At 40.9% G+C, this 26,753-nt stretch overlaps 2 protein-coding genes across 2 annotated transcripts; both read left to right on the top strand.

Annotated features, from left to right (window-relative positions):
• The first annotated feature begins 1,253 nt into the window (after nucleotides 1-1,253).
• Nucleotides 1,254-11,063, top strand: LOC111964175 (N-acetyllactosaminide beta-1,3-N-acetylglucosaminyltransferase 2). The gene is made up of 2 exons (XM_023987945.3): nucleotides 1,254-8,141; nucleotides 8,838-11,063. The coding sequence occupies exon 2, from the start codon at nucleotides 8,844-8,846 to the stop codon at nucleotides 10,179-10,181; it is 1,338 nt and encodes a 445-aa protein (XP_023843713.1). The 5' UTR covers nucleotides 1,254-8,141; nucleotides 8,838-8,843; the 3' UTR covers nucleotides 10,182-11,063.
• Nucleotides 11,064-11,495: 432 nt separating this feature from the next.
• LOC111964176 (U4/U6.U5 tri-snRNP-associated protein 1) lies at nucleotides 11,496-18,315 on the top strand. The gene is made up of 20 exons (XM_023987946.1): nucleotides 11,496-12,105; nucleotides 12,543-12,597; nucleotides 12,681-12,736; nucleotides 12,865-12,991; nucleotides 13,098-13,200; nucleotides 13,333-13,410; nucleotides 13,670-13,769; nucleotides 13,899-14,044; nucleotides 14,214-14,420; nucleotides 14,628-14,737; nucleotides 14,825-14,961; nucleotides 15,059-15,183; nucleotides 15,376-15,543; nucleotides 15,743-15,853; nucleotides 16,045-16,132; nucleotides 16,266-16,356; nucleotides 16,564-16,699; nucleotides 16,838-16,927; nucleotides 17,188-17,309; nucleotides 18,098-18,315. Exons 1-20 carry the CDS (start codon nucleotides 11,832-11,834, stop codon nucleotides 18,114-18,116), a joined length of 2,343 nt encoding a protein of 780 aa, XP_023843714.1. The 5' UTR covers nucleotides 11,496-11,831; the 3' UTR covers nucleotides 18,117-18,315.
• Nucleotides 18,316-26,753: the final 8,438 nt, after the last annotated feature.

Here is a 26,753-nt window from a genome sequence, read left to right on the forward strand (position 1 = left end):
TGATACATCAGAAAAGCAGAACTTAATATTTGGTACAGAAACTTTGTTTGCAATTACAGAGATCATACGTTTCCTGGAGTTCTTGACCAGGTTTGCACACACTGCAGCAGGGATTTGTCCCACTCCTCCATACAGACCTTCTCCAATCCTTCAGGGTTTCGGGGCTGTCGCTGGGCAATACGGACTTTCAGCGCCCTCCCCAAGAATTTTCTATTGGGTTCAGGTCTGGAGACTGGCTAGGCCACTCCAGAACCTTGAGATGCTTCTTACGGAGCCACTCCTTAGTTCCCTGGCTTGTGTGTTCGGGTCGTTTGCATGCTGGAAGACCCAGCCACGACCCATCTTCAATGCTCTTACTGAGGGAAGGAGGTTGTTGGCCAAGATCTCGCGAATACATGGCCCCATCCATCTCCCCTCAATACGGTGCAGTCGTCCTGTCCCCTTTGCAGAAAAGCATCCCCAAAGAATGAGTTGTCCACCTCCATGCTCTACGGTTGGGATGGTGTTCTTGGGGTTGTACTCATCCTTCTTCTTCCTCCAAACACGTCGAGTGGAGTTTAGACCAAAAAGCTATATTTTTGTCTCATCAGACCACATGACCTTCTCCCATCTTTTCCTCCTGGATCATCCAGATGGTCATTGGCAAACTTCAGACGGGCCTGGACATGCCCTGGCTTGAGCAGGGGGACCTTGCGTGCGCTGCAGTATTTTAATCCATGACGGCATAGTGTGTTTACTAATGGTTTTCTTTGAGACTGTGGTCCAGCTCTCTTCAGGTCATTGACCAGGTCCTGCCGTGTAGTTCTGGGCTGATCCCTCACCTTCCTCATGATCATTGATGCCCCACGAGGTGAGATCTTGCATGGAGCCCCAGACCGAGGATGATTGACCGTCATCTTGAACTTCTTCCATTTTCTAATAATTGCGCCAACAGTTGTTGCCTTTTCACCCAGCTGCTTGCCTATTGTCCTGTAGCCCATCCCAGCCTTGTGCAGGTCTACAATTGTATCCCTGATGTCCTTACACAGCTCTCTGGTCTTGGCCATTGTGGAGAGGTTGGAGTCTGTTTGATTGAGTGTGTGGACAGGTGTCTTTTATACAGGTAACGAGTTTCAAACAGGTGCAGTTAATACAGGTAATGTGGTGGAGAACAGGAGGCGCTTCTTAAAGAAAAAACTAACAGGTCTTGTGAGAGCCGGAATTCTTACTGGTTGGAAGGTGATCAATATTATGTCTTGCCATATAAAAGATGCAAATTAATTACTTAAAAATCATACAATGTGATTTTCTGGATTTTTGTTTTAGATTCCGTCTCTCARAGTTGAAGTGTACCTATGATAAAAATTACAGACCTCTACATGCTTTGTAAGTAGGAAAACCTGCAAAATCGGCAGTGTATCAAATACTTGTTCTCCCCACTGTATGTGTTAAAATGTAACATGAATTACTGAGAAGGAAGTCAAGACAACAGAGGGAATATAGAAAATACTCTTGATCATTTCTCGCAATTGTGAAACATACACTAGTAATGAAAATCAGACTTGAAAGATGAGACAGAAAGGCAGCAGAGAGACAATCCTTGTCAACGTTTCCATTTCATCCATGGCCTAAATACTTATTGTTTTTTTTTTAAGTTGTATTTTTAGACCAGTTTATTGATTTATATTGAATTAATTAAATCCAGTGATTGCCAAACTGAGGACTTTTGAGGTCCACAGCCAAACTATTTGGTTGTGTATGAAAATGTAATACAAAGTTGAACTATCCTATTGTTTAGATAGTATCCATGTTTCAAAGTTCAACAATCCTAATCTTTTGATAGTATCCATGCCTTTATCTGCCTTGTCTGTCTTCCTGTTTATCTGCTCATCTATCTTTATCTATCCATTCATGCATCCATCCTGGTCTTCAGTTCATTAGTTCTTCCTGATTCGTTTATTTCCTCAAGCTGTTTTCAGCTATACCATGTTTCTGTATACCAGGGCTCTCCAACACTGTTCCTAGAGAGATACCCTCCTGTGGGTTTTCGCTCCAACCCCAGTTGTAACTAACCTGATTCAGCTTATCAACCAGCTAATTATTGGAATCAGGTGCGCCAGATTCGGGTTGTAGCGAAAACCTACCGGATGGTAGCTCTCTAGGAACAGGGTTGGAGAGCCCAGCTGTATACCATGTTATACAGTGCTCAGGATAACAGAAAGGGGCAATCCTTTGTAGCAGACTTAAAATGATGCCCCTTTTACTCTTATCTTCTGACGTGACGCCTTATCCCTTCTTTAGCCCTACAGTGTCTGCTCTGTACTCCTATCTGCCTCTATAGGTTTGAATCTCTTTTACTACAATACTATGCATTGTTCTTTTAGAAATATTGATTTAATCCGTGAAAAGCTTTATCATTGAGTACACTGTGAATCCCACTCTTCCTGCATATTGGTTATAGTTCTCAGCCTTGGTCCTTAAGGTTAGACCCATCCTTGTATTTAATATGGAGGGTTGTTAAGTTGCCCATGAGTTCCTGTCTATCTGACAATGCCTTGGTTCCTTTTCACAAATTTTACATTTACTGATCATTATTGCAAATTATGATCTATTAAGGTGCTGTTATGTATGACATGTGGACATAGATTATATTAACGATCTCTTGGTGTTCACACACACTTGTCTGATTATTTGACCCCTATACTGTAGATGGTTGTTTAATTTGATTTCGGTGCAGAAAGACCTAGTTCGTCCCCAACCTCAAGACATAACAAAGGGTTCAGTTTGATGAGGGTGCTCTGTGATTGGCTAGACAAAACCTAGCTCATGGGTGGGTGTTGCTGCTGTAAGAAACACCAGAACAACAATATGTGTATTTAAAACTTGAACTTTTGTACTTGGGATTATGGCTTTCATATAAGTGTTCTATAGGATAAAGAGGTTCAACCTGAATCAGTTTATGCCATAAGTGTTTTGCTATAAAACCATAATTTCCCTCAACACATTTTGGTCGAAAAACTGCCAGTAGCCCTTTTTCCAAATTTATAAACACATTTAGGTAAGAAATGCAAGAAATCTGAAATCTTAAAACCAAGAATGCCTTTGGTTAAACTGTGTATAGTTTGGTCTTCCAAAGCAATGTAACATCCATTCATATTCATTTTGCAGTTAAATAGTTTGGTCTCTAAATACGTAATTGATTCTGGGATTTTTTTCCCTGCCAACTTCGTAATGATGTGTTGATCTATATTTTTTCTACATTTCTTTTTGTTCATGGTGTACACACATTTGTGTGTACGTGCATCTGAGTGAGTTCTTGACTGTGGATCTCTGTAAATGGTTCATCAGTGCTTCTTCCAGTCATCTTACCTTTACCAGGTATTTCCGAAACAATGACCTCCAGCTGCGCTTAGTCTTGCTCTGTATTATTCAATCACTCACCAGACCTCACTAAAGGTGTGCTGTGTGTCAACACGCCATACTCCACTGTGACCTCCACAATGAGTTTCTCTTCCTGCAGTTCTTTTAAGTTAATCTGAATTACATCTTTCTAATGGGATCTATTGTGAATGAGCCTTGTCAAAGAGATGCAGGGCTTACGCAAAGCAGGCATCCACACAATTTAGAAGCTCCCCTGAGGTAAAATGATTAGTCATACATTAGATAAAGGAAAGAAAACTTTAATCTCTGATTGCTTCTTGAACATTTTCCCTGTTGTTCACGCAACGCAAAGGACTTAATACCGAATTTGTCATGTGATGAGTAAAGACTGTTCCATTTGTAGTTTGCACATGAAAAGAAGCAAACAATTTAAACAAAGATCTGTTGTATGATTTCCTTGGAACTTGTTGTAAATCTGTGAATTGATGATTTGTGTGATTTTACATCTATTCATGTATGTATTGAAGGCTTGTTTTCTACTGTTCTCTTATTTCCTGTTCCAAATATTGACATCAAGGATGATGCTGATAACCGTCTGATGGACAGATGACAAATTGGAGACATCCTCCTTTATTAATGAGGAGGGTAAGAACTGTCCATAATATGTGAGGAAACTATCAGAACTGTTCTGTAGTGTTCTCACCCTGTTGCTCTGCTTCCTTGGGAGATCAAAAGGTCAGTTCCGACAGCCTCTGATGACTCTGCTGTAACACTCTCACTTTGTCCAACCCGTTGAACAATTGATTCTCATGAACAGATAATACTATTTTCATATTGTAGTAATGGGTCCCCTTCCCTGTGTGTACAGTTTTATCTTCCTGGAACTTTGATCAGTGATCTTTGTATGGAGTGCAATGTGATTAATATGATGCTGCTTTGTTAGGCAGGCGTGATCAGAGCATCACATTCAGCTGATGGAAAGTGGTGAATTTTACTAAGAACGACTGATACGATCTGGACATGCATGTTCTCAACCCTGCTTATATTTCCTCTGATCAATCCAGACTGCAGTGTACCTGCTCAATGCCACGGTGCATGAGAAAGGATGTAGCATGAGGTAGCCTAGCGGTTAAAAGCATTGGGCCAGTAACCGAAAGGTCGCTAGATGAAAAAACAAGATGAAAAATCTATGTGTGTGCCCTTGAGCAAGGAACTTAACTCTAATTTCTCCTGTAAGTTGCTCTACATAAGAGCATCCACTAAATGACTAAAATGTAAATGTGTTGATCTATATCAGTATTACCGTGTGCACACGCATACAAACTGTATGGTTTTCATCCTGTTCGTAATTGATGGCTCAGGGGGAGAATCTTTATGTTTGAGAACATTCGTCTGTCCTACAACTTACTGTGATAAAGAAACTGTGATATTGCTGTTCAGCGACAATAATAATCAGTGATGTTAATACCAACAATATTAATGGTTGATTACAGGATTACAATGCTGAATGTTATGAGAACCATCTACCCATTGTATATGAAGGACAAGTAAAAGGGAGAGGATAATGATTCTGCAGCCATGATTGCACTCCAAAACATGTGCAGGACAAAAACAGATAGCTGGAATATAAAATCATCCACTGTGTATCATTTCTGGAAAATATGAAAAACCAGAACCGTTTATTGGAATACATTTTTTTTTACATCAAACCATGTGAATCTGTTGTAGCAATACTTTCTAGTATGACTTTTTATGTATGAATGGCACACACATGAAAAATCCATATCTATACTGAACAAAAATATAAACGCAACATGCAACAATTTCAACTATTTTACTGAGTTACAGTTCATATAAGGCAATCAGTCAATTTAAATTAATTAATTAGGCCCTAATCTATGGATTTCACATGACTAGGCAGGGGCGCAGCCATGGGTGGGCCTGGGAGGGCATAGGCCCACCCACTTGGGAGCCAAGCCCAGCCAACCAGAATGAGTTTTTCCTCACAAAAGTGATTTATTACAGACAGAAATACTCCTCAGTTTCATCAGCTGTCCGGGTGGCTGGTCTCAGACGATCCCGCAGGTAAAGAAGCGAGATGTGGAGGTCCTGGGCTGGCGTGGTTATAAGTTGTCTGTGGTTGTGAGGCCGGTTGGACGTACTGCCAAATTCTTTAAAACGATATTGGAGGCGGCTTTTGATAGAGAAAGGAACATTCATTCCTCTGGCAACAGCTCAGGTGGACATTCCTGCAGTCAGCATGCCAATTGCACGCTCCTTCAAAACTTGAGACATCTGTGGCATTGTGTTGTGTGACAAAACTGCACATTTAAGAGTGGCCTTTTATTGTCCCCAGCACAAGGTGCAGCTGTGTAATCATGATGCTGTTTAATCAACTTCTTGATATGCTACACCTGCCAGGTGGATGGATTATCTTGGAAAAGGAGAAATGCTCAATAATGTAATCAAATTTGTGAACAACATTTTTGAGAAATAAGCTTTTTGTGCAGATGGAAAATTTCTGGGATCTTTTATTTCAGCTCATGAAACATGGGACCAAAACTTTACATGTTGCATTTATATTTTTGTTCAGTATATATACACTGAGTGTACAAAACATTAGTAATTAGTTTATGTCACCTGTTAAATCCACTTCAATCAGTGTAGATGACAGGGAGGAGACAGGTTAAAGAAGGATGTCTTAAGCCTTGAGACAATTGATACATGGATTGTGTATGTGTGCCATTCAGAGGGTGAATGAGCAAGACAAAATATGTAAGTGCCTTTGAACGAGGTATGGTAGTAGGTGCCAGGCGCACCAGTTTGTGTCAAGAACTGCAATGCTTCTTTTTCACGCTCAACAGTTTCCCATGTGTATCATGAATGGTCCACCACCAAGGACATCCAGCCAACTTGGCACAACTGTGGGAAGCATTGGAGTCAACATGAGCCAGCATCCCTGTGGAACGCTTTTGACACATGGTACTTCATGCCCCGGTGAATTAAGGCTGTTCTTAGGGCAAAAGGGGTGCAACTCAATATTAGGAAGGTGTTCCTAATATTTTGTACACTCAGTGTATATATTGTGGACTTTGTTAACTGGAAATGTGCACATGTGAAGGTGAAATCAACACAAAAAAATACTTTATTAATATAACGGCACATTAGTGAGTGATACTCTGAAGAAGCACAGAGGCTGCTGCTCTCTCCCCAGTGACTGTTGGACATTCAAGCCATGAGTGCCAGTTTGGAAATTATCGAACAGTTACATTATACAGTCAGTGGGACTGTCAGATTGCCATTGATGATTCAGATTTTCACTGAACCCGGATACACCCTGTTCACCATTACATAAGTGTTGGTTGGGAGGCAGGGTGGTGTGATTAGGTACCCTGGGGGCAGATCAATCAGCAGCCCCACTCTGGGACTCACATCCACTGCATGTGATCTGTGTGACAACAGCATCTCCAGCCAACAATAGTAGACAGGTACAGGCAGAGTGAAACTGGGAAACACTTGATGTTGCCTTGCCAAGGACCTCAGTCCTTGGTCCATTTTTGGTTCCATCGTTGCATACAAACTGATGATGTCAGGGAAGAGAGGGAATGGGCCATGGCAGGTTTCAGTGAGCAAAAGGGACAGGGCGAGAGGAGGGAGAGCCATAGACCGGCAAGGAATCAAGGGGTAGAGAAATTATACTGATACGGGTGTCCCTCAATGCAGTTAACACGAAAGTGCTAAAACTAAAATGGCCTTAGAGGAAGGGAGTTTTATTCAGGTTTGTACAATGTGTGTTTTCCGTGTGTGTTAAAACTAAAGAGAGATAGTGGTGAAGCTTGAGGCAGTAGGCTATATGTTCACAATCCATATCATGAGAAAAGAAGTGTCAATTTTGAAGTAATCTTTGACATTCAAACTCAACTTAGCCTATGACCTTATAGCTGCAGACATGTTGTCCTCTATAGGCTGTTGTCCTCTAAAAAGTATGATATATTATTATGAAGCTGCCCTTATTATGTCTATATCCATCAATCAAACCATATAGTCAAATACAATTCTGCAATCAGAACAATGCAAATCTGAATGTATATGTTAAACAACTATGCTGAACGAAACTAGGTTGTCTGTGAATTGTAAATACCATGATTTTTACAATAAGCCTACTGCTTGGAGGAATTTGACTGTTTGTGTTTGTGGTGGGTGGGTGGCCTCATATTTCAAACCCTCGTGACAGATGTCGTAGGCCTATGGGTGTGGTTTACCTTCTACCTTGTTGCCATCCATCCATAACGTACGTGCAAATGCTGACTTGTGGTGAATTCACCTGCGGAGCCTCTTCTGCATTCTTCAAGCTCTATGAATGATACCTATTGAACACAATGCTAACCAAAGCTAAGAATTCATATAATTATTTTGATTCAACTCCATGGGACGGTAGGAAAGAATATGGGCAATTTTGTTTTTCCTTTTCCTACCAATGGATAAATGAGGCGTCATGATTTTCTTAAATCTTGGGATGTTGACTAGCCTATGAACAACTTATGCAGCTTGCTCGATTATTGTACTTTGCTGGTGTTAATTTTCTAATTCAATGTTTAATATTAGTTTATTATGTATTCGACTTCTTAGAAGACGCTACTGTAAACCTAGTCTACAGCCATCACTAAAGAAGCAGAAAAGCATAAGAGGATCGAATAGTCAAAATGATGGATCTTCTATAACATTTTCTTTCCTCTACTGACGCTCACGTCTTCTCCACGCCTGAGCCTACAGTACATTTTGTAAGTTACTCCTGACCTTAGTCTTGTTATAAAATGAACAACAGTATGCTAATGTAATCGGTTGTAATGGAAACCTTATTTTAGCTAATAATGTAGGTCTACATTTTGTCTTTAGGATATTATTCCAAATGTATTCATTATAACCTCTAAGTTGTATGTGACTGTTGATCTTTTGGGGGGGGGTTCATGATGGCAAACATACATTCACAATAGCAAAATGTAGACAAAACTATGTGGGTTAATAACCTTGAAATTAGTATTACATGGAAGTTGTTATATCTCTGGAACTGGATGTTTGTTAGTTTATTTTCACCAACTTTGAGAGGAATAGGAAACAAGGTATACCTTCAGCTTTCCTAATCAATGTTGTGTTGAAAGGTACATGATGTAAATATCTTGGGCTGTGTGATGCTCTGAGTCCTTGGCCAAGCACAGATAACAAGCCTCTCTGGAGCATCACCTAGGACACTGACCCTCAGAGACCTGCAGTTGCCTCTAGTTCTGACTGGCTGTATCCCCTTATTGGTCTCACATTAATAAAACAAAGTACCTCATTTTGATAACTACTTATGCTCTTCATTTAACCCGTTTATATGCTCATGTTTTTTTTGCCAGTGAGTTGCTAACCCCCCCTCCTCTATTTCTCGCTCTCTCTCTCTCTCTTCATTCTTTCTATTCATGTCCTACTGCATGCAGCAGCCAATGGCCCGATGCCGATGCAATGGAACGATCTTGTGCCTCTGCCTCATGCCCTGTGTGATGATGGGACATCTCCTGGTTTATATCATGGTGTCCATATTTGTATCCATATCCTACTCCCCTCCCCACCTACCTGTCCACTTTGTTGCCCCAGGGGTCTCTGCCAACTCTGGGGCACTGGCCTCCCATCCCCTGGGCCCCTTCTGGAACCTTCGCCTGGAGGACAGTGCTTTGTGGAACCAGCTTCAGCATCTCTGGGACCGGCGCCATAACCCCATTTTGAGGGGCAACTCAACTGCAGGTATGATCACAAGGATTAGCACTCAGCCACCAGAGATGGAGGTCTCCTCAGACTGTGGCCCAGACAAGTGCTGGCTGCCTCACCTACCTGACTTCAATACCCTGCCAGAGCAGATGAGGGCATTCGTCCAGTCCATGCATTGCAGGGTGTACCCCTTCCTCATGAACCAGCCCAGAGTGTGTGCTGGCAATGAAAGCACTGGGCCGGAGCTACCTATGCTGCTAATGGCCATCAAATCCCAGGTGGGTAACTTTGAAAACAGGCAGGCTATCCGGGAAACATGGGGGAGAAGTGGCTGGGTGAAGGGGGAGCTCGGGGGGAGAGGTGGGCTGGTGCGCACAGTCTTTCTGCTGGGTAGACAGGACTCGACAACGGGCCCTCACCCAGACCTTGGGGGCCTCCTGATGCTGGAGAGCCAGCAGTATGGGGACATCCTGCAGTGGGACTTCAGGGACACTTTCTTTAACCTGACCCTGAAAGATCTGCTTTTCTGGCATTGGCTTCAGAACCACTGTCCAGGGGCACAGTTTGTCTTCAAGGGTGATGATGATGTTTTTGTTAGGACAAGTTCTCTCCTGGACTACCTGCATAAACAGAGGGAGGAGAACGGCATGTGGAGCGCAGATAGGAACAAAACTGAGAAGATAAAGGATTTATTTGTGGGGGATGTAATTCAGAATGCAATGCCAAACCGACAGCCAACCACCAAATACTATATCTCAGAGAGTTTTTACAAAGGTGCATACCCACCATATGCTGGTGGAGGAGGGGTGGTGTACTCTGGTGCACTTGCTATGCGTCTGAGACAAGTGTCAGAGAGGGTGCATCTGTTCCCCATCGATGATGTGTATCTGGGCATGTGCCTCCACAGACTTGGGGTGGCCCCCATCCATCACCCTGGATTTTATACCTTTGATCTCCCAGAAACAGAGAGGGAGAAGCCTTGTTCTTACAGCTCTGTGCTACTGGTTCATAAGCGAAACCCTAAAGAGATGCTCACACTATGGAGGCGGCTGCAGAGTCCACCCTCACCATGCTGAAGAAACTAGACCACCAGACCACGGTCATTAGGCTGTGGTGTAAAGTACTTAAGTACAAATACTTTAAAGTACTACTTAAGTCGTTTTTTGGGGTATCTGTACTTTACTATTTATGTTTTGACAACTTTTACTCCACTACATACCGAAAGAAAATAATGTACTTTTTATTCCATACGTTTTCCCTGACACCCAAAAGTACTCGTTACATTTTGAATTCTTAGCAGGACAGGAAAATGGTTCAATTCATGCACTTATCAAAAGAACATCCCTGATCATCCCTACTGTTTCTGATCTGGCGGACTCACTAAATACAAATGCTTCGTTTGTAAATATTGTCTGAGTGTTGGAGTAAGCCCCTGGCTATCCGTAAATTTAAAAAAGCAAAAATCATGCCGCCTGGTTTGCCTAATATAAGGAATTTGAGAAGATTTATACTTTTGATAATTAAGTATATTTGAGCAATTACATGTACTTTTGATACTTAAGTATATTTAAAACCAAATACTTTTAGACTTATTCAAGTAGTATTTTACTGGGTGACTTGCACTTTTATTTGAGTCATTTTCTATTAAAGTATCTTTATTTTTACTCAAGTATGACAATAGGGCTCTTTTTCCACCACTGCCATTAGGGCAATGGTGACCATAGCTTCAATCCTCTGTGCTTAAGTTACTTAATTTACTTGTCTCAGAACATGTCATCAAGACATTTTAAGTCTGTTTCATTCCAATTCCAATAAAATCAATTCAACTGTCAGTTGAATTTTTTGCTTGATGTTCAAATAAATAAATAATTGTATTTCACATGTAGATAGAAACACATTTATTTATGTGAAATTGAGAAGTAGTTGTTATAGGCTTTTTACAATTTAACCATACGGTATTTGTGCTGGCTATTCTCAAGTGGCATGTTATGTATATGAAAATACAAACTTTTAATAACATAGTCATAGATTTTGTATGACACAATATCATATATCATGAGACTTGCAAATAAAAATATTATTTATTTAAAAATATTATTTTTCACCTATTTTTATTTTCAACAAAACATTGGCCTAGTTCACTCTACTTCACTGTGTCAAACAAAATGTCACAGTGTGAAGTTGGTATTTTCACAACAGTAGGCTATCATCAAAACCACAAATATAACTCAAAAATATTACCTGCAAATAGACTTATTCAACACAATCCAGGGAAAACGAAATCACTTCGTGTACTTCAGATGGAAGTATCAGGAGTCGGTTTTCTCACATAGTTCATTCAACAACAAAAAGTATTTGTTCTGAAGTGACGTTTCATTTGACCCCGGAAATAAATTTAAAAAGGTCATTCTCAAGTCGTCCACTCGTTTCCAGTGCGATTTGTGTTTTTGTTCACACGTAAGTAAAGACTTGCTTAAACAATTTGTTGCAGCTTGCCCTGAGATGGGGTTTTACGAGCAATGTTTTTGACTATAGTTTTACGTTTTTTCTCTAGCCATATAACTTAATAAAATATCTTAATCGTCTACTGACTGTCAACAATCGCTGGCACGTTACCTTAGCTAGCGAATATAAACGTTAACTGTTGCATACGGACAGGTAAAGTTAGTAGTATATATTTTTTTTTAACTAGCTAGCAAGCACTTTTACATAACATAACAAGGAAGATGGGTTCGTCGAAAAAACACAAGGAAAAGGGCCGTGATAAAGATAAGGATGCCGAAGAACGTGGTCACCGCGAACACAAAAAACACCGTCATAAGGACCGGGAGAGGGACAAGGAACGAGATAGCAACCGAGAGCGGGAGAAAAGGAAACGGTCCAGATCGAAGGAAAGGAGTGGACGGGGTTCCGAGAGAGACGGTCGCAGTAAAGGGGAGAGGAGTACTGGGGAGCCTCGCGTAAAGAAAGAAAAAGTGGAGCCCGGATGTGAGGGCACAGGTAAATACATCAGTCATGCAGATTTCCACATACACAAACATTCATAACTACATCTTATCAGTGCGCAATACACTCAATTATAAACTAGGTGGTTCGAGTCCTGAATGATGATTGGCTGACAGCCGTGGTATATCAGAATGTATACCATGGGTATGACAAAACATTTATTTTTGCTAATTATGTTGGTAACCAGTTTATAATGGCAATAAGGCACCTCGGGGGTTTGTGGTATATGGCCAGTATACCACGACTAAGGCCTGTATCCAGGCACTCCACATTATGTTGTGCTTAAGAACAGCCTTTAACTGTGGTATATTGGCCATATACCACACCCCCTCGGGCCTTAGTGCTTAAATAGTCTGACCTATTGCATATATGACATCGAAGATGCCAGGTTTTCTCCTGTGTTGTTGACTTAAATTGTTATTTTCCTCTAGAAATTGCACCACAGTCTGCAAGTGGAGATGCCTCGCTTACCATTGAAGAGACAAAGTAAGTGAAAGACAGACATTGAATGATGGCGCACTGATGGTGGTCAATTCTGAATAACTCTTCCCTGGTTTTCTTTCTAACAGCAAGCTGAGGGCCAAGCTTGGTCTGAAGCCTCTGGAAATGACTGACACCACTAAAGGTGAGGCAAACTTAAGCCATGTTACTTCTCTGACTAGAACTAGATGACCATGTTTGTAGTAGTAAGGTCATGTGAGACTTGCTGATTTGTCATTTTACTGACTCACCCCTCCCTGTCTGCTGCCCCAGAGCTCGGCACGAAGGAGCAGCCAATTGTTGCAGAGACGATCAACCCAGTGTACATTAAACAGCAGAAAGAGATGCGGGAGAAACTGGCAGCTCTGAAGGAAAAGAGGCTCCTCAATAAGAAACTGGGGTAAGGTCTAAATGGCAGGAAGGCTGTACATAAACCAACTTGGACTATAGTAGTTAGTGATTCAATTCATTTATTTTTTCTCTTCCTCTCCTGCTGTGGTTTTCAGGAAAGTGAAGACCTTAGCAGAAGAAGACTGGCTGGATGACACTGTTGCCTGGGTTGAGAGGAGCCGGAAGATGGCCAAAGAGAAAGAACTGGCAGAGAAGAGAGTGAGTAGGGTGGGAACCATGGGGGAAGGAGGAGGGCTGTGAGATGAAGGGAGCTGTTTGTGTGTATTAGTCATGATGTTATTTTGTACTCAGTTTTTAATTGGTTCCTTTATTTCCGTTCTTTCCCTATAGGCCAAGCTTCTACAGGAGATGGATGAGGAGTTTGGTGTGAGCAATCTGGTGGAGGAGGAGTTTGGACAGACCAACAAGGTCAAATCTTCTCGTGTTGAATATCTCAACTGCTTAACTTACTGGTTTGTGTGTGTGATTGCAAGCTAGATATAAACAGCATTCCGGCAATATGCCAGTCCCCCCCCCCCCCCCCCCCCCCCCCCCCCCCCCCCCCCCTGTAAAGTCACTACCCCTAAGGGAGGCACTTTATGTCTTGATTCTGTGCAGACTGAGTCAAGTGATCTGATGTGAGAGAATGCCTCTAGGTCTTATGTTCTTATGCTTGTCTTTGTTATAGGCCGCTTACAGCTCTCGGGACCTAAAGGGTCTCACTGTGCAGCACAAGATGGAGTCATTTAATGAAGGGGAGACTGTCATTCTTACACTGCAAGACAAAGGTGAGAGCAGGTTGAAATGTTACCAATAACACACAAATATATTAATGAAGACCATGCTTAAGCCAGATCCACATCATAAAAATAGGGGTGCATGCCCACCCACTCATTGCCCTTTTGTGTGTCTTTCAGGTGTGCTTGATGAAGAGGGGGGCGATGTTCTTGTAAATGTGGGTCTGGTGGACAAAGAAAATGCTGAGAAGAATGTGGAGTTGAAGAAGAAAAAGCCTGATTACAAAGCCTATGAAGAGGACGAGAGTGTGGATGACATGGTTACGGTAAGGACGAGAGTGTGGATGACATGGTTATGGTAAGGACGAGAGTGTGTGGATGACATGGTTAGGGTAAGAAATGCAGTGTCAACTTCGTTTTTCATTATTTCTGAAATACTGGCATGTCACTCTCACCGCTTAATTCAATCTCACTGTCCAATGTCCACCTCTGCAGTTCAAGCCGCGCACTGTGCTGGGCAAGTATGATGAGGAGATTGATGGAGAGAAGAAGAAGAGTTTCCGGCTGAGCAAAGGGGGCTGTGCTGAGGGGGAACGGGAACGGGAGCTCCTGGCCATCAGGGAGACCCTGAGGAACCAGGCCCAGTCCCTGGAGATGCCTGCTCTCGCTATTGCCTCAGAGTACTACACACCCCAGGAGATGGTGAGGGCTGTGGGGAGGGGGTGCTCTGGAGAGGGCCTTGGAAGCTGTCCTTTGGATATGTTTGCTCTTGTCTCAGATGTAATGCTTGAATGCATTTTCTTTTGAATATTAAGTCTGTGTGTGTTTGAGAATTGTTCACACACTATGAGTTATCATTAATTGTTGTCATTATTCACAGGCAGGTTCTTACTTATTTTGTTATTATAGGTGGGCTTTAAGAAGACCAAGCAGCGCGTCAGGAAGATCAGGAAGAAGGAGAAGGCATTGCCTGATGAGCTCCAATTAGACGACACACGCAACACCGACTTTGGCTCCAGGTTCTGCTCCCATCAGCTTCGCTTCAATCTGAATGACAGAGTAGCCTTTATTTTAGAATTTTTTCTGACTCTTTCTCTCTTCTTCAGGGCTCGGGGTCGGGGTCGCAAGCAGTTGGATGAGGAGGGCCAGGAAGGGGTGAAGGAGCGTGTTATCATACCGGGACTAGATGTACCCCAACAGTCAGATGACATCAGGATGGCGGACATGGACATCAGTGACGATGGTGGGGGAGACATCTGTTAGTGGTTTAGTGATGAGCTAAATACATGTCTGGTTTACTTCAATATTATGACAACACTTACTCTTTATTTTTCCTTCAGAGAACTTCACCCCCCCTGATCCGGCTGTGCTGGAGGAGGACGAGGCAGAGCAGGAGCTGCAAAAGCAGCTGGAGAAACAGCGAAAACTCAAACAGAAACAACTGCTCAAAAACTCTGGGGAAAAGGTGTGAGCATTCTGTTCAGAGCTGTTCCTCTTTACGATCCTAGAATATCACTGTGTCCAAAGATCAGTATACTGGATAGGATCTCCTTTGACAATGGAAAACAGCAATATTGAGTGGATTACTAACAAATCTGTTGTGATATTTAATCACCAATAAATGTTTAAACATTGTTCTCACTCTCTTGGCCCTCAGGTGGCAGAGCAGGTCCGAGGGCTTGCAAGAGGGGACGACAGTGACGATGAAGAAGACAAGAACAACCTGAACATTGTGTTCAACGCCACCTCTGAGTTCTGCAGAACTCTGGGTGACATCCCCACCTACGGCCTGTCGGGAAACCGAGAGGACCAGGAGGACATCATGGTGGGTACAGTGCAAGAGACAGGCTATAGCTAACTGTTTTAAAAAGATGTACATCATTAGAATTGGCACATGACCACCTCATGAACAAGGAAGCGATTCCAATTGTATTCTAATGTGCTCAGTAGGGAGAATTGAAATAACCATGAGCTCTGTGTTTGTGCTTGAACACTGGTTTGTCTCTTGTATTCTTCTGTTGTAGGATTTCGAGCAGGAGGCGGAGAGAGACGGCGCTGGCGGTTCAGACTCCGATGGGGATGAGAATGTTGGCTGGAGCATCGTCAATGTGGATGAGGAGCAGAAGCAGCCTGATGTGAGTCATCCTTGTAGTCTCATGCATTTCCCATGCATTTACCAGTAGTGCTCATTTTGGAGTCCTCTAGTAGGTAATATAGAGAATAACATACCATGACCCATAAGAATACGCAAAGCTTTTTCCCCCTGAACTACTGAAGTGAAAATGTGTCAGCTGGATGTGCTTGACTTGCCTCTCCTATCTCGTAGTTCGCCACAGCCTCGACCACCATCCTGGATGAAGAACCCATTGTCAACTCTGGGCTGGCTGCTGCCTTGGCGCTCTGCAAGAATAAGGGTAAGAGATTGGGGGTAGACAGCCCCACTTTGACAGTATTTGTTTAGAAAAGGATTGTCCTGTTTATCTATTCCTCTTGTCTCCAATCTCCATAGTTTCGTTCATGCTCTCATACTCTTCTTCTCTCCCTTAGGTCTCTTGGACACTCAAATGCAGAAGATATCCCGTGTCCGTGCACCTACCGGTGCCCTGCCCAATGATAACTACAGCATTGAGGACAAGATGTGAGCTACCTGTACTTTTTGTGCTTATATGCTAGTTAAATAATCACCACTTTCTCAGACATTGCAAAAGTTACAACATAAATAAAATGGCATGTATTTAGTAATTTACCTTTTTTGGGGGGGCTCAAAGCCTGGTTTGCTCTTGTGTAATGTATGAAAACACGTTAGCCTCCATGGAATACTCTATCCTTGTTTCTCCAACTCTAGGACTATAGATGACAAGTACAGTCGGAGGGAGGAATATAGAGGCTTCACCCAGGACTTCAAGGAGAAGGACGCCTACAAGCCAGACGTCAAGATTGAGTATGTGGATGAATCTGGACGGAAGCTCACTCCCAAAGAGGTACATTGTTATTTAAAATTCCCTTAAAATCATTGACATGCAGAATGATGATTTTGTCAAATGTGTCAATTGCTGTTTTTAATGTAGGTAAATGGTGCTCATTGAGAATATTTCACGCTAGCCCTATTCTTTCTCTAGGCTTTCCGGCAGCTCTCACATCGGTTCCATGGGAAGGGGTCTGGCAAGATGAAGACTGAGAGGAGGATGAAAAAGCTGGAAGAGGAAGCGGTATGTCTAACTAAACTCACTCAAAGATTATTATTTATTTTAACTGAAATCTGAACTTTTTTTTTCTTTCTCTGATACTTTTCATCGCATATGGCTTTCAATTTAATAACACTTTATTTTCAGGCCTTACTAGAAAATTCATGTTGCAGGGCTTGCCCAATTTGAGTTCTTGAGGATATGACCTAGCAAGCTTCCAGTCTAGTCAGTGGTTTGACCGAGTATGTATTTAAATACCTCTCCCCCCACGTGTCTCTTATCAGCTGCTGAAGAAGATGAGCAGTAGTGATACCCCTCTAGGAACTGTCGCTTTGCTTCAGGAGAAACAGAAGTCACAGAAAACCCCCTACATTGTTCTGAGTGGGAGTGGGAAGAGCATGAATGCGTGAGTATTTTACCAACCTCTTTATTTTTCCTTTCTTTCACCCTGTCTTGTATGTATTTCTAGTCTAATTACAGTGACACTTTTTGTGATTGATTAAACCTGGGATGGGCAACTGGCACCCCGCTTTTTGTAGGAACTCAGTCGGGGTCTCAACTTACTGTTGAGAATATGAATAGTAGAATACACAAGGTGCAATTTTGAAATTTGGTTGTGCATCAGCAGTTTCTCTTATGTCAGTCACTGACTGATACTCAATTTGCCCGTGTCTGCAAAAAAAAAAAAAAGGTAAATTAGTCTAGCGCCCAGTTATCTGAATTGTAGTACTCATGGTAAAATGACCAACCGGCGGGCTCCTGTTGATTCAGTTAGTCACCCCCACTCAGTTACATTCAACTGCAAACCTTTCTCTCCGTCCATGGCAAAATGTGTAAATGTGCAGGAAAGGAACTCTAAAACAACTTTTTACAACAAAATGTCACTTGGGGCTCCCCAAAAGGCTGGCTGACTGCGTGTGTAGGAACGTAGACCCGCGAGCCACTGCGGTCCCTCGTGAGTTCTGATTGGGTTAAATGTATCCCCCTTTACCCCCTTTTTTTTGTGGCCCAACCCCATCAGTTTCCCATCCGTGGATTACACAGAGCAGGGTTGCAAGTAACAGCTCAGAGTATTTCATTTCAATGTTTTTAATTTTAAGGAGAATGTGAACTGAGTATGTACCTAGTTATTCTTCACACTACTGTCTGTTTCCCTCTTAATATGCTTTGTCTGTAATCCTCCTCTTTCCCCAGAAACAACATCACCAAATAGATGTGGTTGAGGGATCTGACCAGTGAGGATGCGGGCCGTGCACCATTAGACACACTGATGTTAAGTTTATTTTCCTTATTGAATAAAATCAAGTAGCTGCCTATTACTGTGTGTAAAGAAAGTCGTTGTTGCTTTTGACCCTGGATTTGTCTACAGTGATTATAATTTGTTATTTACATACATTAAAGATTTGACATGACTTCGTCTGGTTCCTTTATTTTCTTAATTTGTTTGCAGCATGTGAATGCTTGCAGTTGATGTAGAAGGTACATACCTGATTAGTAGTGCTGAGCGATTAGTGCTTTTTGAGTTCGCATTTGGTTAGATTCTTTTTTTTTTTTAAATCACGGTTTTCAGTTGATTATTTTTGTACACATGCATTATGAAATTACATGTTTTGAGCTTCAAAATCCCAAAATAGTGAACATTCAATTGCCAATGTATTGCATTGTCTGTTAGGTCCATATAGGAAATGACTATGAAATAAAATATTTCAGTTGTGTATATTACTTAGTTTTATTTAATGACATTGGTTGTGTTTGTACATTCAATCTGGAGTGTGCTCTGGGCTTACGTAAATTCAGAGCGTTGCGCTCTCGGAGCGTACACTGGACGCTCTGCCCGGCGAGTAGGGTTGATAGCGTTCTGACCTCACAACGGCAGTCAAGCGCCCAAGTTAATTGGCTAGCATGCTAGCTACTTCCAGACACATGAGAAAACCCAGTGGTGGAAAAATTACCCAATTATCATACTTGAGTAAAAGTAAAGATACCTGAATAGAAAATTACTCAAGTGAAAGTCACCCAGTAAAATACTACTTGAATAAGTGAAAGTATTGTTTTAAATATACTTAAGTATCACGAGTACATGTAATTGCAAAAATATACCTGAGTATCAAAAGTAATAGTATAAATCACTTAAAATTCCTTATATTAAGCAAACCAAGCGGCGCCATTTTACTCGCCCTAGCAGAGATGGTTAGGCTGTTTCCATGTTATCCAGAACATTGGTGTCTAACTGCTGCTGGCAACAATTTAATTATACATTTTTGCCGACGTTTACTGACACCTGCCATATTCAACGTGTTCAACATATTCAACATTTCTGCGCTCTGGAGTCGTAGATAGCCAGAGCGGATTTACGAACGCATCCCTTTATAATGGTTAATTCCTTAAAGTCAACTCAAATTTTGCTCAGGTGGTGTCAGGCAGTAGCAGAGCGCATTCTCCTGTCTCAATTGTCTCACCTAAGTGAAACCGCTGAAAACACTGTCAGCCAAACCGATGTCTAGCCAGTCTCAACTAGCAATGAGAGACTGGGGGCAAGTAGCGGAAGGCACTAAATGCATTTTCAATATTTTTACAATCGTAGCTATTTTAATGCATACTATTGCTTAGATTAGAGCTTTCTGGTATGGGATAAGACGTCTGTGAAGTTGTGAAATCGTGTGCACGTGATGCAGGCTACAGTACAGTAACGTTAGCATTATTTTCGATTCCAGTGTAGGGAACAGTTTTATTCAACATGTCAGTATCATTCATGTATTAGCTAATACATATTTAATGCTGTGAAAATCGTGATATTTGCCTTGTATTTCAATCTACGCATGCGTATGGGTCTGCAATGTATTGCAATGTTAGGTATGCTATTAAATTCCCTTGACATTCTGCAAGCATGAATACTTTACAATAATGAAAAATATTAACACAATGCATTTTACTATTTGCCCATGTAGATCTGACATGCATTTCCCAGTTGTTCTGGGATTGATTTGCACTTTTCGCACCAAAGTACGTTCATCTCTGAGACAGAACGCTTCTCCTTCCTGAGCGGTATGACAGCTGCGTGGTCCCATGGTGTCTATACGTGCGTACTATTGTTTGTACAGATGAACGTAGTACCTTCAGTTGTTTGGAAATTGCTCCCAAGYATGAACCAGACTTGTGGAGATCTACAATTATTTTCCTGAGGTCTTGGCTGATTTCTTTTGATTTTCCCATGATGTCAAGCAAAGAGGCACTGAGTTTGAAGGTAGGCCTTGAAATGCATCCACAGGTACACCTCCAATTGACTCAAATTATGTCAATTAGCCTATCAGAAGCTTCTAAAGCTATGACATAATTTTCTGATATTTTCCAAGCTGTTTAAAGTCACAGTCAATTTAGTGTATGTAAACTTCTGACCCACTGGAATTGTGATACAGTGAATTATAAGTGAAATAATCTGTAAACAATTGTTGGAAAAATTACTTGTGTCATGCACAAAGTAGATGTCCTAACCGACTTTTTTTTAAATATTTTTTTATTTTTTCTAGGGGTGGATCAGCTTAATATTGCGGAAAGAATGTTGCTTCCAATGTAATTGTCTGCATCATTTCCAATCCCCCATATTTTTTTGGGTAAATATATATATCCATACACGCATGCATACATATACACATATATACATACACATACCTATATAGACATACATACTTTTTAAAAGAATATACCTTTATTATTATTCCCCGCAACCCTACCACCGCTCCCCCAATTGGAGTAAACTAATAAACACTTCTGCTTTTACCTTCAATTTATAACATCTTATACCTATTTACAGACAACGTCTACTTTATAATAGTTCTCTCTTGTTTGTTCTTAGTCCTTCCTCTATTTCTGTTGTCCATACAATTTTATTTCCACTTGTAACTGTGCTATTTCACAAAAGCTCCGCACCTATACACATTTCACAGATCGTATGCCCTACATTGTTTATCTTGTTATTAGTCCCACCCTTCAGTTCCACTCAACCCTTCCCATCTATCTTCCAACATCATCCATTTCGGATTTTTATTTGCCATATATTTTTCAACTGTGCTGTGATGCTTCACAAAAGATTTGAACCTTTCTATTCTCATAGCTTCTACAGATTGTAAATTAAAAATAAACATTTTTGCTAAAATAATTATTATATTATTGATTGATTGACTATGGCTTTTCAAATCCCCCAGTATTGCTATCTGTAGCGTTAGTTCTAGGCAAATGTTGCAATTCTTCAGCCATTCCTGGACCTGTGACCAAAAACGAGCTACATATGAACAATACCAAAATAAATGATCTAATGACTCTGCCTCCTCACAACAGAATCTGCAGAGCTGGGAAGATTGTATACCCCATATATATAACATTCTATTGGTTGCAAGAATTTTGTACAGAATTTAAATTGAAAATTCGAAGTTTTGAATCCGGCGTTGTTTTGCGTATCAATTCATAAACCATGTGCCATGGAATGGGTACATCGAAAATCTCTTCCCAACTATTTTGCAATTTATATGGACAGCTTCAGTTTTTTGGTCCTTAAATGAAATTGGTATATGTTTTTATTATCACACTTTTCTTTAACCATTTATGTTCTTTAATACAGGGCCGACATACAAGTTCCTTACTTTTTTCCCCTTCTACTTGCCTCTTCCATTTTTGGGTAATGCTGCAATAATTGGTTGTAATTTTGGTAGAGCAGACATTTCCATATTCTGTGTTAGCTGCATGTGTGACATAACTCCACCAGTCCTATTTATGATATCATCACAAAAATTATACCTTTTTTTAAAATTTCTTCGATAATACAGTTTTTTATCAATACTATATTTGAATTTACCAACAATATTTGTTGTACTATTTGTTTTCCGTCCTTTCAGGTGGATTAAACTGAAATTGCAACCAACTTTCTAAGGCTTGTTTAAAAATAAGGATATTTTGGAGATTATTTCCTTTTCAAACAACCGAAAGTGAGCAGGTGTAATCTGAATAAAGGGAAAAAGGCCTTCTTGAACATAGGATGAGACATTCGTACCAATTTACTAGAGAACCAGTTTGGATTTAAGTATAACTTTTGTATGACTGATGCCTTTAGTGAGAGGTCTAATGCTTCAATATTTAATAATTTCTGCCCTCGAATTCATATTCGTTATATAAATAGGCCCTTTTAATTTATCTGGCTTGCCGTTCCAAATAAAATGGAATATTTTTTGTTCATATAATTTAAAAAGCAGGTCACTAGGTGTAGGCAAAACCATAAGCAAATAGGTAAACTGTGATATGACTAAAGAGTTAATCAGGGTGATTTTTCCACAAATAGACAGGTATTTCCTTTCCATGGTAGCAAGATCTTATCTATTTTTGCTAACTTTCTATAAAAATTTATTGGAGTGAGATCATTTCTTTCTTTTGGGATTTTTATACCGAGTATGTCCACATCTCCGTCAGACCATTTAATTGGTAAACTACATGGCAATATAATGTGTATTTTTTAGTGATCCAATACGTATTATGGTACATTTATCATAATTTGGTTTAATCCAGAGAGGATAGCAAGGTATCTAGATCCTCTATGAGGCCGTGGAGAGACTCTAGTTGTGGTTTTAAAAGAAACATGAATCATCAGCGTACAATGACACCTTAGTTTTTAAGCCACGGATTTCTAATCCATTAATATTAATGTTTGATCAATTTTAACAGCTAACATTTCGATGGCAATAATAATAGATATGCCGATAGTGGACAACCTTGTTTTACTCCTTAGATAGTTTAAAATTTTCTGAGATGTAGCCATTATTTACTATTTTACACCTAGGGTTACTATACATAATTTTAACCCATTTTATAAGAGATTCCCAAAATTGAATATTCTAGGCATTTATATATAAACCTCAGTCGTACTTTATCAAAAGCCTTTTCAAAATCAGCTATGAAAACCAGACCTGGTTGTCCCCCGATATTTCATAGTGTTCTATTGTTTCCAGTACTTGCCTTATATTATCTCCAATGTATCGTCCATGTAAAAAACCTGTCTGATTAGGATGAATAATATCTGACAAAACTTTTTTTATTCTATGCGCCAAGCATTTTGCTAGGATTTTTGCATCACAACACTGAAGTGTAAGAGGTCTCCAATTTTTTAATTGGACTGGATCTTTATATATACCACTTGGGTCCTGTTTCAGTAATAACGATATCAGACCTTCTTGTTGCATGTCTGATAATCTACCATTTATATAGGAGTGGTTAAAACAAGCTAATAATGGTCCTTTGAGTATATCAAAAAAAGTTTTCTATACTTCCACTGGTATGCCATCCAGCCCTGGAGTTTTCCCATCCTTAAAGGCCCCAATTGCATCAAGCAGTTCCTCCTCTGTAATTTGGCCTTCACATGAGTCTTTCTGTACAGATGTTAATTTTACATTATTAATAGGAAAAAAATCCATACAATTAGTTTCAGTTAGTGGAGATGGAGGAGCCTGAAACGAAAACATATTCTTAAAGTACTTTACTTCCTCTTTCAAAATATCATTTGGTGAATCATGCGTGACTCCATCATTTGTAACAAGTTTTAATACATTTTTTTTGGTAGCATTTCTATATTGAAGATTGAAAAAGATTGTCCTAACCGACTTGCCAAAACTATAGTTTGTTAACAAGAAATTTGTGGAGTGGTTGAAAAACGAGTTTTAATGACTCCAACCTAAGTGTATGTAAACTTCCGACTTCAACTGTGTATAACTAAATCTAGTAGCTGTCACCATTCATTCTGCGGCTTGGCTGTAGATTTGCTCTCATGGTGCTAAGAATGCTTAGTATTGTAGCTGTCACTTATGTATTCTCTGTATGTACAGTGCATTCGGAATGTATTCAGACCCCTTCACTTTTTCCACATTTAGTTACCTTACAGCTTTATTCTAAAATGAACCAACCAAATAAAATCCTCAATCTACACACAATACCCCATAGTGAAAAGGTTTTTAGAAAATTTTGCAAATGTATAAAAAAAATACAAAATAAATACCTTATTTATGTAAGTATTCAGACCCTTTGATTTGAGATTTGAAATTGAGCTCAGTTTCATTGATCATCCTTGAGATGTTTCTGCAACTTGATTGGAGTAGGTTTTCACCCAGGATGTCTCTGTACTTTGCTCTGTACATCTTTCCCTTGATCCTGACTAGTCTCCCAGTCCCTGCTGCTGAAAAACACCCCCGCAGCATGATGCTGCCACTACCATGCTTCACCGTAGGAATGGTGCCAGGTTTCCTCCAGAAGTGATGCTTGGCATTCAGGCCAAAGAGTTCAATCTTAGTTTCATCAGACCGGAGAATCTTGTTTCTCATGGTCTGAGAGTCTTTAGGGGCCTTTTGGCAAACTCCAAGCGGGCTGCCATGTGTCTTTTGTCTGAGTAATGAATGGCTTCTGTCTGGCCACTATATCATAAAGGCCTGATTGGTGGAGTGCTGCAGAGATGGTTGTCCTTCTGGAAGGTTCTCCTAACTCCACAGAGGAACTCTGGACTCTTTCTGAGTGACCATCAGGTTCTTGGTCACCTCCCTGACCAAGGCTCTTCTCCCCCGATTGCTCAGTTTGGACGGGTGGCCAGCTCTAGGAAGAGTCTTGGTGGTTCCAAACTTCTTCAATTTAAGAATGATGGAGGCCATTGTGTTCTTGGGGTTGAGGTCAGTGCTCTGTGAAGGCCAGTCAAGTTCTTCCACACGGATCTCGACAAACCATTTTTGTGTGGACCTCGCTTTGTGCATGGGTCATTGTCATGCTGAAACAGGAAAGGGCCTTCCCCAAACTGTTGCCACAAAGTTGGAAGCACAGAATTGTTCAGAATGTCATTGTATGTTGTAGCGTTAAGATTTCCCTTCACTGGATCTAAGGGGCCTTGCCTGAACCATGAAAAACAGTCCCAGACCATTATTCCTCCTCCACCAACTTTACAGTATGCATTCGGGCAGGTAGTGTTGTACTGCCAGATGTTGAAGCGAGATTCATCATTCCAGAGAACGCGTTTCCATTGCTCCAGAGTCCAATGGCCGCGAGCTTTACACAGCCGGCGCTTGGCATTGCGCATGGTGATCTTAGGCTTGTGTGCGGCTGCTCTGCCATGGAAACCCATTTCATTAAGCTCCCGAAAAACTGTTATTTTGCTGACGTTGCTTTGAGAGGCAGTTCTGAACTCTGTGAGTGTTGCAACCGAGGACAGACAATTTTTTACACGCTACATGCTTCAGGACTCGATGGTCCCGTTCTGTGAGCTTGTGTGGCCTACCACTTCGCGGCTGAGCTGTTGTTGCTCCTAGACGTTTCCACTTCACATTAACAACACCTACAGTTGACCGGGGCAGCTCTAGCAGGGCATACATTTGATGAACTGACTTGTTGGAAAGGTGACATCCTATGACAGTGCCATGTTGAAAGTCACTAAGCTCTTCAGTATGGGCCATTATACTGACAATGTTTGTCTGTGGAGATTGCATTGCTGTGCGCTCAATTTTATACATCTGTCAGCAACGGGTGTGGCTGAAATAGCTGAATCCCCTAATTTGAAGGGGTGTCCACATACTTTTAAAAAATGGGCCTCACAATGGGCCTCAGGAACTCGTCATAGTATTTTTGTGCATTCAAATGGCCATCGATAAAATGCAATTGTGTTTGTTGTCCGTAGCTTATGCCTGCCCATACCATAACCCCACCTCCGACATGGGAAACTCTATTATCAAAATGTCATGTCAGGGTAAGCCTACACGAAACAGCCCTTATTTTAAGTTTCTAAAATCCCCTATGGGCAAAATGAATGGTTGAAATACAATTGGAACCATTTCCCTGTTTGACCGCTAAGTTTTTATGGGTATTATGACACCACCACTGAGGGGCTCTACTGAACCTCAGTGATTCTTGAGCTTGGATACTGCCGTTGGACATCACGCAACGCTGGCAGCTGATGGCGATAGAGCTCGCCAGCTTGTAGTCCTAAAACGTTTTCTCCGGTTTGTTCAGCCATCGCTATGCGCAAAATGAATGGGGACATAATACGGTTTTGGAATAAACGCCTAAAATATGGTCTGAGGTTAGGAGATATTATGCTTTTTGTTCTATGAGATAGCAGTTAACATGACCTTTATGAATTATGAAGCCTTTGTGATTTGTTTTTATTATTACTTAAATTCTTCAAAATTCACAGTGACCATTTGCTGATGAAGATTATCTCAAAGAACAAAACGTATAAGAGGTGTTTATCCAAAACCGCCATTAATTTTCCTCATAGGCTTTGTCCAATGAACCATGGCGGAGTTTCTGCCCGCTAAAAGACGCAATTACTGTGTAGTGTCGGAGGCGTAAAAGTGTATCCACAGAGTTTCTAAACCCAGAAGCGCAACATCGTGAAACAGTCCGGGCGGCGTTTGGGTTTGGAGAAGTGAAACATTATTCTTAAATTGTTAATTTTCTCGAAATCTAAAGGCACAACCTAGATTCGAGCCAATATCTTAACCAGTTGAACATGTTATTACTCCAACCTCGTGATAGTGACAAACTGACACGTTTTCATTTTCGTCAAAAACAACGTAATTTAAAAATATATATAATCTGAAGAAGTAGGAACATACGTGAAAATGGAGAAAACCCCCAACAATGAGCCCGCTGGAGGACGTTTGGGAATGACCTAGTATGCTAGGTCAAAAGGTTGAGATTTATTTGCTAAATTATTATTATAAGTAGATTTACATTATACAATATGGGAAAGTGGAAAATTAACATTTATGAAACAGTTTTTTAAATGAACTTCATGAGCTATAACATGAAGTAACGGAAGCGGAAATAGCACAAC

The sequence above is a fragment of the Salvelinus sp. IW2-2015 genome, linkage group LG5 (genome assembly GCF_002910315.2).
Source record: "Salvelinus sp. IW2-2015 linkage group LG5, ASM291031v2, whole genome shotgun sequence".
Lineage (NCBI taxonomy): Eukaryota > Metazoa > Chordata > Actinopteri > Salmoniformes > Salmonidae > Salvelinus > Salvelinus sp. IW2-2015.